General features: G+C 39.9%; 1 protein-coding gene across 18 annotated transcripts in view; it reads left to right on the top strand.

Annotated features, from left to right (window-relative positions):
- Nucleotides 1-15855, top strand: part of TCF4 (transcription factor 4) — a 377984-nt gene that overhangs the window by 126757 nt on the left and 235372 nt on the right. For all 18 annotated transcript variants that reach the window (XM_043888697.1, XM_043888713.1, XM_043888712.1 and 15 more), the window contains 2 exons: nt 3284-3345; nt 6391-6487. In XM_043888697.1, the coding sequence (XP_043744632.1) occupies nt 3284-3345; nt 6391-6487 (159 nt within the window). The remainder of the gene's footprint in view (nt 1-3283; nt 3346-6390; nt 6488-15855) is intronic.

Genomic DNA, 15855 nt, shown 5'->3' with positions numbered 1-15855 from the left:
GGCGGGGTAGGGCATGCATCTGTCTTGTGTTTCCAGTGGAGGAGGCTGGTGATTCTCAAAGCTCCTGTGTACATGAAAATTACCTGAAGACCTTGTTAAAGACACAGTTTTCTTGGCCCCGCCTTCAGAGATCCAGGATCAGTAGGTCTGCAGTGGACCCTAGGATGCTAATTTTGAAATGAGCATACCAGGTGATCCAGACGTAGGCAGTCCTCAGATGCACTTTGAGATGGACTCAGATCCTTGTTGAGGAAATGCTTGCTGACTTACTGGCAGGTCTCATGAAGCTCAGTGAGAGGGAAGATGGAAACGAATATCTTAAAAAGAACATGTTTACATTCATTGGGTGCTATAGCTTTGAGTCTTCTTGCCCTGGATCAAGGAGCACCCGTTGTACAGATATTCTTTCAAATATAAAATATCGGAAGTCATACGATTGTTCTGTTAAGTCTCAGAGGGCAAGAGAGGTGTCCTTACCTTCTCAATTTGCAGGAGGCCACTGAACGAAAAGCCTGTTAAAAAGAGCAATAAAAGGAAGGAGGACTAAAAGAAGGTACAGCAGCATGAGGTCAGGAAATGAGGAGGATGGAAACGGGAGAGAATGGGGAAAGGGCAGTCAGACTTGATTGGGTGGGAATCTATTTATGAAGGAACCCAGCCAGTATTTAACCTGTTTTGAAAAAGCTAGACTTCCAGCATTTTTTAATTAGTGGATTGCTCGCTTTTGAAATTGCCCAGTTGGGAATACTCAAGTTTTGATGTGTTTTATTTGCCTGCTAATTAGCAGCCTGCTTGGTTGACCATCATTTTCCCTTTATTCTGAGGACAGAAGATGTATAGGAAGATCTCTTGAAACACTCCGGCTTAAATCTGGGCTCAGATAACTTCACTGTGTATTTAGTAAGAGTTTGTATTCATTGTAAATTGAATTCTAGTACATCTTTTTTTTTCCAGCTTGATGCTTCCTTTTTGCTCTTTAATAGAATTTGTCCTCTAGAAGAGGATTTCTCAACCTTGGCACAGGTGACATTTGAGAACAGGGTATTTTGTGTTGTGCAGGTATTTTGACATGTATAAAACCTTGAGCAGCGTCCCTGGCCTCTAGCCACTTGATGCCACTAGCTGTACCCCGCCTCCATGCCCTGCCAAGTTGTGACAACTGAAAATGTCTCCAGACATGCCAGAGGCCTTCTGGGGACCATAATCACCCCTAGGGCAAAACTACTGGCCAGCAAGTACTACTGTTCCCTTTCCTCGTCTCTGCCTTCGTTTCATGTTTGAAATCCTTTTTGAAAATGGATAAAATGGGTCCAAACAAAACAAAATTGTAGGGTAGACGTAGAGATTCACTTCTGTTCCTTCATTACTTTTGGGGCCAAGTTTAAGCGGAAAAATCTCTCAAATTAATCCAGGTTGGCTGTTTCAGGCGAGAAGGAAATCAAGATGTGCAGACTTCTGGTTGATAGATTTTGTCATTTATACCTTTTTTTGTGTGTGAAAATAAATTTGATTTGGTGTTAAGGATGATGAGAACCAGGCAGGCTACAAAACTTACTTGTGTGACAGTCCCAAGAGTTCTAAGTCTCTTTTCTATATACATCCCCCAGTTCAGCTTAACAGTAGGTGGGCCAGGAGGTTGGGTTGTTAAACAGCAAATTTGGGGAAAGTATTATACCTTTTCTCCAGACTTCCTCTTCAGAGCTTGTACGACATCTCTTAATACTCACAGTCACTGATTTTATTTATTGAAAATTTTCTTTAAAATTTCATTTTCTTTTCTGTTTTGGCTGCACCACGCAACATGCGGGATCTTAGTTCCTGACCAAGGATCCAGCGCTTGCCTTCTGCAGTGGAAGTGCAGTCTTAAACACTGGACCGTCAGGGAAGTCCCTTGCAGGCACTGATTTTAGCTGTCCGCAGGGGATAGCTGTTTGCATTTGCATTCTCTTCAGACGAACTGACCAAAGTAAATGAAACAATATTTGTTAAAAAAGAAAAAGAGATTTCAAGTTCAGTGGTCCTCGTTGCTGGTTGTTGTTTCTAGTCCATCTCTTAATATATTCTAAAACACCATGTCCTCTACTGGACCCCCAAATAAGTCAGTTAATTATATTATGATTACTTCTGCTGATAATAAAATAGGAGTAATTAAAGGAAGGACAGTAGTGCATTAAGAAACAGTATCACTGAAACGTTAGAAAACAGTCAATGGGAATACATCTCCTGAGCTGGTTTCACACCTCCTCCTCCAGTTCTGTCAGAGGAAGCCTGTGATGGCCGTCTGTTACCCACCGTGATCAAGATAATAGAACAGTGAAACTTTTTATACTCAGAAAGGGCCTTTCATCAAAAATCTCAAAGCCATTTCTAAATTTAGAGTGACTGATCTTTCGAGCACTTTTATGTTTTGAACAGTGAACATGGGAACTTAGCTGTCAGACTCCCCATCCTGCATATTTGCCACCTGAAGCACTGAAGAAGCATCTCAAATTTGGTCAGCATTAGAACTTCGCTGGTACAGGGCCTAGAGAATTCCAGCCTTCTGGGAGTTCATACAGGTCATTTCGCCATAATTTATCAAAATAAAACATTGCTTTAACAACATTTGTGTCCACATCTCACTGTCCAGATTAAGGATTGTAGGCCAAGTGTTGTGCCTATTTAAAAAAATAAATAAAAGACTGAGATGGTGTGGTCCTAAGAAACTTAAAAAGTCTCCTAATATCCTTGTAATGCCTTGATGGAAATAGACTGTTAATGTCCTTTTTCATCTTACATGTTTTGTTGCATGTCTGTTGTCTGGTGGGTAGGCCTTGAGAGGCTTGTCTGAGCGGGTAAGAGGACAGAAAGTATCTAGGAGCGTTATGGCATGCATGCTGCTAATAATAATATTAATAGTATGGATATTTACCTGATTTAACTTTTGTGTATGTGTGTATATTAAGGTTGTGTTAGTGTAGTTTTAACCTGTCCAAAAGATTTTAGTAAGATTTTAAGTGCAATTTCAGGTTGATAAAAGTTGAGGCTATGAAACATTGTGAAGGATGGAAGTAATTTTTATGTTCATACCTCTGGTTCCTGAGGGTCCAGTTCGTTTCTGCTGTGAATTTAAATGAGTTAATTTAAGTAGTTGGGTCAGAAGCTACTATCATCATGGTAGCCTCGTGCCTGATTCTTAATTAAAGGCAACAGGAGATTAATTTGAAACATTAATTTAAAAGTGCATATACAAAAAGAAAGAATTATTGCAAGAAAGCCTAAAGAATTTTTCTCTTGTCCCTAGATGTAGAAGACAGAAGTAGCTCAGGGTCCTGGGGGAGTGGAGGACATCCAAGCCCGTCCAGGGTAAGTATATCTAATCTTTTCCCCACAAGCAGACATCCTCATATGTAAATTGACAAACTGAAGGTGAGTTTTTTCTCCCCAACATGCATCTGCATGGCTATATATGCGGACTGAGTTTAATGAGGATCAGCTTCTGTTTGGCATTTTCTTCATGCTCTTATTGGATATTATTATTGATTTTGACACCCCTTCTACTTTGGCTAACCAGAAGACAACCCCTTCATTAAATATTTGGCCTCGCTTTGCCAGTTACTGATCCAGTGTTAACAGAGAGTTGTTTTTTGTAGGCGGTGCAATTTTGAAAAAAAAATCCCTGTGTCCCTGTAATATATTGGTGTGAGTAGGCCACTGAATATTTCTGAAGACATACTGTGAAGTTGTAGCTTCCGGTATCATTTACATAATAAATCTGTGTTGGTTTCACTTTGTAAACATGTGATTGTCTCACCACCACTAGTACCTTTGGTCGCCAGGGGGTTCGTTCATTTAATTTTTTTTTTTTTTTAATTGAAAGTAACTTTTATTTTTAAAACACACACAACCCAAAATCCTTAAACTTCAGAATAAATGGATATGATCTGATTTAGACTCAGTCTTATTCCTCAGACTTGCTCATTTATTGGTGTTCCTTAAGTCAGTCTTGTATTTTACAGACCACGGCGCAGAGTCATTTGGAAAAGAAGTTGCTTAATGTCTTAATCATGTCTTAATCGCTGCAGATTTTTGCTACTCCTCTTCAAGGTTTTAGGTTGTTAGGGTGTCATGGGAAGACCATGGCATGGTGTGAGTGGGGTGGTTAGGCCATGCGTGTCTTTGTATATGTATGACCTTGGGTGTGTCATCTCACTTCCTTGGGCCTCATACTGCTACTTTCTAAAATGAAGAAGTTGAATCAGAGCATCTTTCCTGTTCCTTCTAACTCAAATGTGAACGATTTTATATATATAATCTGTCTTTAATGGACTCATCGCTAGGCCTCCTGAAATCCCTATCATTTTTTATAATAATACATATAACTCCAGATTAAAAGTAGACATAGACCACACAAAAGAGCTGCCCCTCCCCCCAGCAGCTGTGTAGATAGATGAAACGCCCTGCAGGGCCGGGGAGCGGGGGACGCATTTGGGGTGGAGGGTGGTCTGTACTTTGGCACAATAGGTAAGGAAGGTAATCAAGCTGTCCGAAGGAGGCCATCTCAGCAAGCCGTGTTGGCCATTTCCACCTGTTCTTTGGCCTTGGGGCTCATGCGCTGGTCTCGGTACAGCCAGAGCTCTAGGCTTACCAGGAACTTCGCTCAGACTTTGCACCAGCTGTCGAGTTTCAGATTCTCCTGCATTATATGGATGGGTTGAGGAAATCTTTCCTCCTCCTCACATTACAGTCCTCACTTGCAGGAATCAATCCATTCCCCTTGACAGCAAGTGTAGGAGACGACAGAATGTCCCTCTTATTGTTGAGTTCATTCGCATGAACTTAATGTCTTATGCTTTCTCATTTTAATACAACATGTAGTTCTTTTAATTGGTCTTCTGAGAGGGAGGTTCATTTAGGATCGTCCTGACTTTTATTTGGTTTTCATGAATCGCCTGGCCTTTTTTTTTTTTTTTTTCCAGGGAATTCATTAGTGGATAACTTTGACTCAATATTTGTAATTTGTATTTTTTAAATGCAGTGAGCTGGCATGAGACAGCTTATTGTGGCTGGCTTGTATCAGACAGCCAGGGGCCAGGTGTCTCTCTTTTCTCATCTTCAAGTGGTGATATTTCCAGTCATCTTGAGACACTGTGCTGGGTTTTAAATTAGATAATGTATATTAAGCTCTTAATAACTCTGTAGGGTGAGGATACTGAATAAATGATAATTAGTATACCAATGTCTGGTATAGAACGAGTGAGTGTAAGAGCAACGATAGATATTTAAAATGTGACATCCTCTTAGGCCCTGATGTACCGGCAGCATCCCATTGCAGTATCGTTCAAGTTAGCTTTTTTATATCTGAGGAATGGCGGTTGAAAAATGGGGTAGTTCCTGTCACTTCTTTAGTGAAGGGATGTGTGTTTTCATTTTTCATACAGTATCCATCCTTTTCATGGGGGCGGATTCTGCCCTTTGGCTAACATACCAACTGACACCTCTGAGTAAATTTGACTTAGTCTTTATGGACAGTGCAGCCAGCTGAGCAGCATGACATTTTTTTTTTTTTCCTTTCTGGTCACTTTATGTACCTTAGTAACCTAAAATTTGAACCCTATGATTTAGATGATTTTAACTCTTTCCTGTATGTTATCTAACTCCTCCATTAAAAACAAGTGATTGGGCAGTTTAAAAACCTTATTTTAAGTTAAAATTCTCCTTTAAATCATGAGATGATCATAGTAATTACAAATTTCCAAAGATTAGCGTCTGCTTTAAAACTGTTTTTTTGTGGCATACTTTGTCCAAATCCAGAATTTATGCTTAAATTCTGATATTCATTTACAGTCCTGTTGTAATAATTTTAACATTCTTATGTAGCTGGTTTCTAATGGAATGATCCAATTCTTTTACAACCACAATAACATCTATAACAAAACACTGAAATTTCAATATCTTAAAACCAAATGCTGCTGTTTACAAGGTCCTACCTTTGCCTTCCAAAGGCAGTTCATTGCAGGTTATGAATAACTTTCCCATAGCACATTTTGCTCTCTTTTTAAAAAAAATAATGTGGGCTTATCAAAATAATAATTACTATTTACAGTATATTTTATAGGTATCAGGTGCTTTACTTGCATTATTTCATTTGATCATAATATCTTAATGCAGATGGCTCCACTATTATTATTCCCCCAAGTTTCACTATGATTTCGGGGAAAATATGAACTCTGCAAATTTCAGAGCCCTTCTTATACACGGTACCTGGGAAGATGCAGCTTTCTTATAATAAGGTGCTGGGGTGAGAATGGTGGGCTCCAATTTCTTTGGGTCAGAGAGGTGTCAGTAGTCAGACTTGGGTGCTGATTGATTCATGGCAAATTTAAACTTACACTGTTATTTTATTTACAGAACTATGGAGATGGGACTCCCTATGACCACATGACCAGCAGGGACCTTGGGTCACATGACAATCTCTCTCCACCTTTTGTCAATTCCAGAATACAAAGTAAGACTAATTTTAAATTAACATGAGTTTTTGGAATGCTTATGTTTTACCATCAAAGGTAGAATACAAGCCCAGACACAGATTCTATTTTTAAGAACTTAGCTATTTAGCTAGTTCACTAAAGTAATTTTAAATTGCAGAAAAATATTGATGGTCTTTGCTTGGTAATAGTGCATACAGGACTAAGTTTTACAACTGTGTGGAATTACCTAATTTCAGTGATATTGAATCTACGTGGAAAATTTGTGTTCCTTAAATGTAAAGCACTTCTCCCAATTCATCGTTGCAGCAGTAGTTTTCCAGGGTTAAGGCTGATGAAGTGAAAATGGTGAATATTTAAATATATAATATCATTGAGTCTATCAGGTGGGAATGAGATAAAGTCTGTGTTAGCTTGAACTTTTATGAAAGGGGTCATGGAAATTCCTGTAATAATAGGTTTATGTGTGCTTAAATCAAAGTAGCATGTTCAAGTTGAATTGTAAAGTCTGGTTGTGTATTTATCAAGGTGTGAACTTTAGTGCTAATGACCTAGGAGGTCCCCATCCTGCTTCATGAAGTGACCTACGTGTACTTTGAGACAGGCTTTGTGTTTCCAGCGTCTTTTCTGTTGGAATTCTTAGCATATTTTTTCTGCTTTGACTACCTGTAGGGATTTAACAACAACAAAAAAGCAGCATCTTGAGCAATGAAATGACAATTTATAATGACTTAAAAGGTCCCAATAGCTGGTTACTTTAGTTTTGATTGGGGAAAAAATATCTTTGTTCTAATAAATGTGAGCGTTAACAATATTAGTAAATCTCTCAACTTGGCCAAATCCTGTTGCGAATCCATCAATAAATGAGGTTAAATTTCTTGGCAGAAGCTGTTGAACTGTACTCCAAGGAAGACATGCAGCCATACATATATCATTCCGAAACCATAATTGCAGATGCTTCTGAGGAATGTCCTAATTTTTAAGCCTTGGTCACTATACTTGCTTTTGTAAATTAATGTTAACTTTGTTCTATTATTTATAATTTTTTAAATTTATTTTTAATGGGAGGATAATTGCTTTACAATATTGTGTTGGTTTCTGCCACATATGAACATGAATCAGCCTTAGGTATACATACATCCTCTTCCTCTTTTAACCTTCTCCCCACCTCCCACCCCATCCCACCCCTCTAGGTCGTCACAGAGCCCTGGGGTTTGAGCTCCCTGCGTCATACAGCAAATACCCACTGCCTATTTAATTTTACATGTGATAGAGTGTATGTTTTAATGCTCCTCCCTCAATTCATCCCTATACTTGTTATTTAAGGTGTAGATCACTCTTGAGTATGAGTCATCTTTTCAGAAATCACTGTCAAATCCGTCTACAGGGACTTCAGGTATTAAATGCACAGTAGTCAAAGCAGAGAAATACTAGGAATTTATTTTTAATGGGTGATTAAATGTCATCCCAACTTTGAGAATCAGGATCTCAAAGCTGTATTTGACCATGGGTTGTTCTTATATTTTCTTATTTTTTTAAATTTAAAATAGTAACTTTTATGTTTTAACTCTGTAGCTAAAGCCAAAATCCTAGCTTTTTAAAATGAGTCATGATGAGATGCAGTGTTTCCTGTTTCCAGGATAGGCAGATGCAGGTGATTAGACATGTTTGTCACCTTATATTTGAAAGAACGTTACATTCTTCAATGACAATAGCAGTAATTTTAAATTCTAACACTATCCTTTCTCTATTTATCCTTATCCAACTTCATAAAGTAAAAGATTAACTTGAAAATAATCATCTTGAAAAGTAACACCTAACGAGTATTTTAGAGAATTGTCCTGAAGAATTCTAAAACTATCCTCCGATGGGGATAAAATGGGATAAATAAATTACTACTCATATTTAGAAGTTTATATTATGTCCATGAAAAAATGTTTTCCTAAATAACAAGTTGATAAATTAATATTACAGAAGACACCAAGCAATACAAAGATAGCAAAGAATCATTCTTGTTTGTGCGTCCTCTTGGGCAGCTGTTTTACAAACCAAATTCGTTGTTTTTTTTTTCCAGTTCAAATAGTATTTGAAATATAAGTGGGCTGAGCGTCCACAGCCGGAGCTCAGAGAGCTGACTCTCTTCACTTAGTTGTTGTTTAAGCTGAAAGTCCATGTCAGCTGTGTTCTTTACCCCGTCTGCCCTCCTTCCCATTAAACCCTTAAATATGGAGGCCAAGACAGTCTCCTGCATTGTGGTAGGAAATGCTACTATGTCCGGAGGCTCCCACCCACTGTTCCCCATGAAAGGACTTCTCTGTTAGATAAGCTGTCTGGTCTGAAACATGGCTCTTTATTGTTTACAAACTGCTACATTTTCCACCTCAAGCAGATTTTTGCACAGAAAAGAATTGTGCTTGGGCTAAATGGTTTATCTGACATTAACGGTGCAGTGTCAGACTAGGGTCAGAGGAGTTGCCCTCAGAGAGAGAGGGCATGGTGCAGTGTGCAAAAAAAATAAAAGAAGAGAGAAAAAGGCATTTAAACTATTATGAAATTCCTCGCATTTTTACTTTGGAAAGGAATTAAAAATATTTTTAGAGAACTTGCTAGGATGCTGCATTAACTGCCCCCCACCCCCGGATAATTTCTTACATCCCAAATGCCTTCTTGATTGGCTTGAGTATCTCAGGGCTAGACTCAGGGAACAAAGATGCTCATTGATTTTGCCCAAGCTGCTGTTGATTTAAAATGAAACCACTTTTGAAATGAGCCATGCTTGGTGCTTTGCTGTACCTTTACAAAGAGAAGCTAGATTGTTTTCAAAAAATTAAAGACAACCAGTTTACAAACGAACACAAAGATGAAATAAGACCTATTCGCATAGCCAGCAATTTGAATTTACAGCATATATAGTATATTCTAAACTACTCTTTGTGTCCAAATCCATATTCTGTGTTACAGTGTTTGTGGAAGTTTTCGTTCTACCAGAAGAAGATATTAGACTTTAAGTTTTGGACAACAATCCACTATCCACTTTCAGAAGCTTTGGTTTTCATGAAAAACTGTAAAGGATTTCTTTACCTGTCAAAGATTTCATTCTGCTCTGATGTCACATTAGGGTAAAAGCTATAGCATCGGAAATAAATCAGCCACTTTATTGGACCAGATTCTCTATTGTCAAATCAATCAAGTCTGTGACTGAATTAGGCGTCTGCTACAGAAATAAGTGACACTAATTTTACGGGAAAGAGTTATTAACTGCAGATGACCTATTTCTTTTTGGTAAACTGTTCACTTAGGTTTTATTTTATTGCAGAGAAAGAAAAAAATACTGAAGCACTCTTTTCTTTGGGTAGCAACTTATTATTCTACATTTTGTTCTTACGGCAGTACAGTATTTTGAAGAAATGATGCAGGCATTGCTAACATTTGCTATAAACTCTTTTAAGGTAACAAAATGCTTTATTAAAAGTTTGAACTCTTTGACTTCACATGAATGATTTTGCATAAATGTTTGTTTTTGTAATCTAATACTTACCTCTGATACCAGAATACAAAAACTTAATTTATTTGTGTATTTCAAATTTATGCAAAATGGTATATAACTTATAAGAGCAGTAGTGTTTATGTTAATTTACCTCCTTTAGAAATAAGTTTGCATATTTGAATACAATGCCTTACTTGATTGTTTGAATGCCTAAACTAAAAATAAACAAATGGACACAAGTGCACTTGCATGCAAGCACATGTTCACGTGCACACACGCACACACATGCAGCTATTGTGCTCGAAGAATTAATAATGACACTTCGTTTGTCAGGGTGCACTCTCCCCTCCTTTGCTGTCTGTATTTAAACAGTTTGATGAAACCTTTACAGGTGGTCAGTGGGTAGCTTTCAGAATACGCTAATGGGTCAAAGGGACCATGGCACTGAGCCTTGTGTTTTTAAGAGGATTATATGTTAAGGAATAGTTGGAAAATCCTGGCAAGAACTCTATGCAAAGACTGTGGATTTTTAAAATCATTCCTGTTTGTTTCTTGTGTTTGCCAAACATTAAAACTTTTGCAGGTAATTGCCCAATTTTTTCTTTTTTTTTTTTTTTTACAATGGGAGACAATATATTTTCTAGCCACAACTTTTTGATCCGAGGAAGGACCTAAGCATGTGTTTTCCTTCTTTTGTTCCAGAGCTTTAATTGAAAACCAGATTGTTTGAGTGAGAAAAAGATGCCAGTAAGGTTATAGACATGCACTGGTAACTGAAGGATGTGAGAAGTGATACTTGGGTATGGTTGGGTGCAGCTTAGTTCGACATCAGCGGCTGCGTTTTTACATGTCCCCTTGTGAATGGTTCGGTTTCCTTATTGTGGTATTTGGTTCTTGTCCCACTCGTGGTACTCCACCAGTGCACAGAATAATTTCCCACTGTAGAGTAACTGGTTTCTGAACTAGCTCAGTGAAACATTTTACTGCAGGATTAGACTGTGGTTCGGGCAGAACTGCGGAGAGCTGCTGGCTTACAGGATGACCTTTGAGTCTCATCTGGGTTAGCGGTTGATATTTTGATTTGGTTACTGTGGTCATATTGTGGCAGCTGCTGGCTCATTAGAATTCGCTTCCACTGCTCCATTTGCCGAGCAGGAATATTTAGGTTTGTATTACTTCAAAGTGTTTATGGCTACCCTGAGTTTAGCCCAGCATAAAGGTGAAGTGTTGTGAGCGCTTTCAAATCCCAGTGGCAGAGGCCAGTGGCACAGTCTTCTTGTAAAACGGAGAATGTGAGTACATGTTAATAGAGGGAGTTTTTCTTTTCATTGTAAAACTGGAAATACCCAATGAAGAGGCTCTTATGAGGAAAACAGTTTTGAAAACTTTAAAGTACGAAAGAAAAGAATGACCACAAAGAAACACTGTTTTTTGAAAGCATGGGTAAGATTTTACTTGACCACTTGGTTCAGTGGGTTTTTTCCTTCCCATGTTGGAATGTAAATATTTGAAAATAACAAAACCTGGACAAAAATGACTGTTATTTGATGTTTGAAGTGCCAGAGGTCAAATAATACTTTCGTAATTTTGTGAAAAGGAAATTGTGAATGTACATGTCAGCTCTGAACGTTTTAGTTCGCTTTTAAATTGTTCTGAAGTTTAATAGTGATAGCGGGTTGGCTACAAGTTCTTCAGTTAGGGAGGTCTGTGCATTTTTGACGTCTTCTTTTTTTAATGACACTTTTTAGCTCGAGGTTATCTTGATATTGTCTGTTAGCTGTTAGACCGATAATGTGGTAGCAAGCAATTTCTGAGAGAAGAAATGTTTAATAACGGTCTTATTTCTTGTCAGCGTTGTTTGGGAGTTTTCTTTTTTTAATGTTAATTTAAAATGTCTTCATGAAGTGTTAACAAATAAGATTCTTTTAGTGTTATCTCCAATGATATAGTTAATTCTGATTTTGATAGAGGCTAGGAGCCAGAGAACTGACTTTTCTACTCTCTTTTGCTACAACTGTCTGTGGGTCGTCAGGTCAGATCTTTTTTATACCTTTAAACTGAGTTGGGGGAGCAAGCCTTTAGATGATCTCTGAGGTAATTTTCTCATCTGATGTTCCATTGATCTTTTAGGTATGCCATTTTCTGCTTATACTATATTTTATGTTTAGAGATGTTTTATCATCCTGTCTAATCCATTCATCTCTATTTTGTGATACCTTCAAGTAACTTTACTAGTGATGTGTTTTCCAAATGTAATTCTTTAGAGCCTGATTCATGGATATTTCTTTTCTACCTCAGCTCATTCCAAACTGTAGGTAAGGGGTTGGGTCGAATAGGGATAAAATAATAACTCATTAAGTTACATCACCAGGAGAAAAGTATTATGCTGGGCCAGTGCTTGGCACAGAGTTGTAGGATCTCAGTAAATGGCTCTTGAAGGGGTTCATTCATGAATCAATCAGGGAAATCAGATATTTGGGTCTAACCCCTAAATGAAAAGCCCATAAATTAAAGTCAGGCCTACATGTTACTCTGTCAGGAAGAAAACCTTAAGCCAGAGGCAGTCATCTAGAAATTCATTCTGTAGTTCTGTGTCCTTGACTGTCCAGAATATCAGGAAAGAGACCATGTTACAGTATTGTAGATTTCAGTTTTCAAGAAACACACCACAGATTATTTATGAAAGGAAATAAGTAAAATCAATATTTTTTGAAAGGCCACTGAAAGGAGTTGTGTGTCTCCAGCATTCAGATAAGGTGACTTGTTTCCTCTTGTCCAGTCAATAACCATTTCTGTTCCTCTTTCATTAGTCTTGTTTCCTTTCCATTAGGCTGCCTGCTCTGTGGTGCGACATAGCAATGCTGTGCTAATCAAACACTTTATAGTCAGGCTAGGTGGACCAAACCAGGCTTTTTTAAACTTTAGAAGAACTGATACCAGAAAAACGTTAATTGAAAACTATAGTTCATAGAAAAGTGTAGGTCTTCTACATATCAGAGAGAGATTTCTCACATAGAAAGTTCTTGACCCTAAGAGAAAATAAATAGTTTTAGAGTCAGGTTCAGGGAAAAAGCGGTTTGTGTCTGTAGGCTTGCTTTTCTTGAAGGGAATGGAAACTATGACTAATGGTGGCTTATGGATAATTTTTCTCATATTAGAAGTCTGGTGGTGGACCATGGCTAGGTTTGGTTTACGGTTCATTGAAGTCTAGGCTTGTGTGTCTGTGATTTCTTTGTCCTTTCCCTCATTGTCTCAAGATGACTGTCACAGTCTCAGAAGTCAGGTTTGGGTTAGATGCAGCAAGGAGAAGGGAAAGATGAGCCCGCCCATGTGATCTCCCTGCCTCTCTTGCATCCATGGCCATCTCCAGCTGCAGAGTTTAGAAGGGGTGGGAGGTTATACCGTTGCTTCACCAGCCTGTTCGATGGGATGAGACAAGAGGGAAAGGAGCTGAGAATGCTTAGCCAATTTATAGGGTTTATTTAGCTTCTTTTAGGAGAAGAATCTGTAATTTTCAACTTGGCAGCTTTGAAATAAAGAACCAAGGCTCCAGCTTTCTTGTGAGAAGCAAAATATGAAAATGGGTCTTGACTCTGAATTCCGGTCAGCAGATGAGAGAGAATGACAAAGAGACATGGAACGGAAAAAGAATTCTGAAGGGAAGACAGTGGGAAAACGGCGGCAGGAGAGTCGCACACGGGGAGGAGGAGTTGAGGTCATTTCATCACCAAGGCTTGTGCTTTCCTTGTCCTCATCTCTTGATCAGGGCAACAACTAACCAGAGTAAAGGGCTTTATAGCATCACCATCCAGAGCCTTCCTTCTTAGGTCTCCGGCTTGAATTCCCGCCAGGCTGTCCAGAGCTTCCTGGTCATGCAGCCAGCCGCCTATGGCCTCCCCCTTCAGCCTTTCCTCCATTCCCCTTGGTGGTCTCTGGCAGAGCCCAGGGGCAGTGCCCATTCCCACAGTCTCCTGCGGTCGCTGCTCAGAGTGGGCTTGGCATCCTGGAGCATCAAGGTCCGGGGCCGTGTCACTGAGTGACAGACAGAGATCGTTCTCCTGGGCCACTGCCAAACAGGCTCCCGGGAGCTTCCCTCCAGCCACCTGCCGTGTCGCCACGGAGCTCTCACACAGGGATGCCTGCCGCTGAGGGCAAAGAGCCTCTCTTTTTTTTTTTTTTTTAATATGTACACAGTTGTATTTGTTGATCTTTAATGTGGAGGATTAGGAGCAGCCAAAAGACATTTAATCTTGGCCAGCATGCCAAGACTGCATGAAATTGTGGTGAGAGCTGGATCCAACTTTTGACCAAAGGTTTCCCACCTCCGCTGATCACAGTCATGGCGGGAATCAGGCTAATGAGAACGTGGGCAGGGGAAGGGGCTGTCCATCATGAAAGGAAAGCAGGATGTGGAATAAACAGGGCTGTTTTCCCTTAGTACAAAATTTTTCTCTCAAGTGTTTCACTGGAAAAGCATTACTTTGAGTTTTGCCTAAGCTTGCCACTGAAAATAGGCCTGGGACAGCAGTAGCCAAGAGTGAACAGTTGACTGGTTCCTTGGGTGGAAGATCAGACACCCGGCAAACCTCTCATCACCCCTCAGCTCCAGGAGAAACAGCAGTCATTTTCAGAGTCTTTTAACCTCCTGTCCTTAGAAGTTGTGCGCCTGCCTTAAGTGCGATATTGACCTTCATTTTTAAAAAAATACTGTAAGCCTTGGGCTTGCCTGTTGGCTCAGTGGTAAAGAATCCACCTGCCAATGCAGGAGACGTGGGTTCAGTCCCTGATCTGGGATGATCCCACGTGCCGTGGAGCCACAAAGCTGGTGCACCACGGCTCCTGAACCTATGCTCTAGAGCCCGGCAGCCGCAGCTCCTGAAACCCTCGAGCCCTGGATCTTGAGCCCAGCAACAAAAGAAGCCACCGCAACGAGAAGCCCATTCACCGCAACTAGAGAGGAGCCTCTGCTTGCTACAAGCAGAGAAAAGCAAGCAACCAAGACCCAGCCCAGCCAAAAAAAGAAAAAAGTTTATGTTCAAAAGTTACTGTAGCCTATTTTCTTTGTTCCTATGATAACCTTCATTAGGACCAAAACTGCAGAGGAGCTCCGTTGGAAGCGCTGGCGTCTTTAGAGGCCCCGTGGAGTAGTGGGCTGGGCTCGGGGGGCGCTGCAGCCTTCATCCTGGCTGTTCCGCTTCCTGGTGATGGGACTTTGCCTGAACTTCTTGTGATCACCGACTTTCTCGTTTCTAAGGCCAGGATGGTCACACTTGGTTCAGCTTCACTGTGAGCCACACAGTGATGGGATATGCTTTGCAGCAACCCCTCTGCTGCCATCTTAGACCATTGCACAACTGCATAGTGGTACTCTGTCACTTAATGGCCCTCAGGGATCAGGGATCAAGTGATGTCGCTCAGTTGTGTCCAACTCTTTGCGACCCCATGGACTGTAAGCCTGGCAGGCTCCTCCGTCCATGGAATTTTCTAGGCAAGGATACTGGAGTGGGTTGCCATTTCCTTCTCCAGGAGATCTTCCTGACCCAGGGATCGAACCTGGATTTTCCACACTGCAGGCAGAGTCTTTACCCTCTGAGCCACCAGGGAAGGTCACTTAATGTCTTTAATTAGTTGAAAATTCTATAGACCTTGGGTCTTGGGTGATGGCAATTTGAAAATACCTTTACTTTCTAATGAGATTGGAACCGAGGGCAAGAACGGTTGGAGATAGTATTGCATGTTCAGTTCTGAAGACAGCAAGACCAAAATAAAGATTTTTTTTTTTCAGCCATTCCACAAAAACCAGTAATCCTATAAAATAAGTGCCTCTTTGGGGACAACTTCGTTGAATACAGATACGCCCCTTGAGGACATATTTGCCTCCAGCCATTTTTCTCTCCAGCT

The sequence above is a fragment of the Cervus elaphus genome, chromosome 27 (assembly GCF_910594005.1).
Source record: "Cervus elaphus chromosome 27, mCerEla1.1, whole genome shotgun sequence".
Classification (NCBI taxonomy): domain Eukaryota; kingdom Metazoa; phylum Chordata; class Mammalia; order Artiodactyla; family Cervidae; genus Cervus; species Cervus elaphus.
The sequence above is the reverse complement of the archived record's forward strand: the minus strand, read 5'-3'. Positions and strand labels throughout refer to the sequence as shown.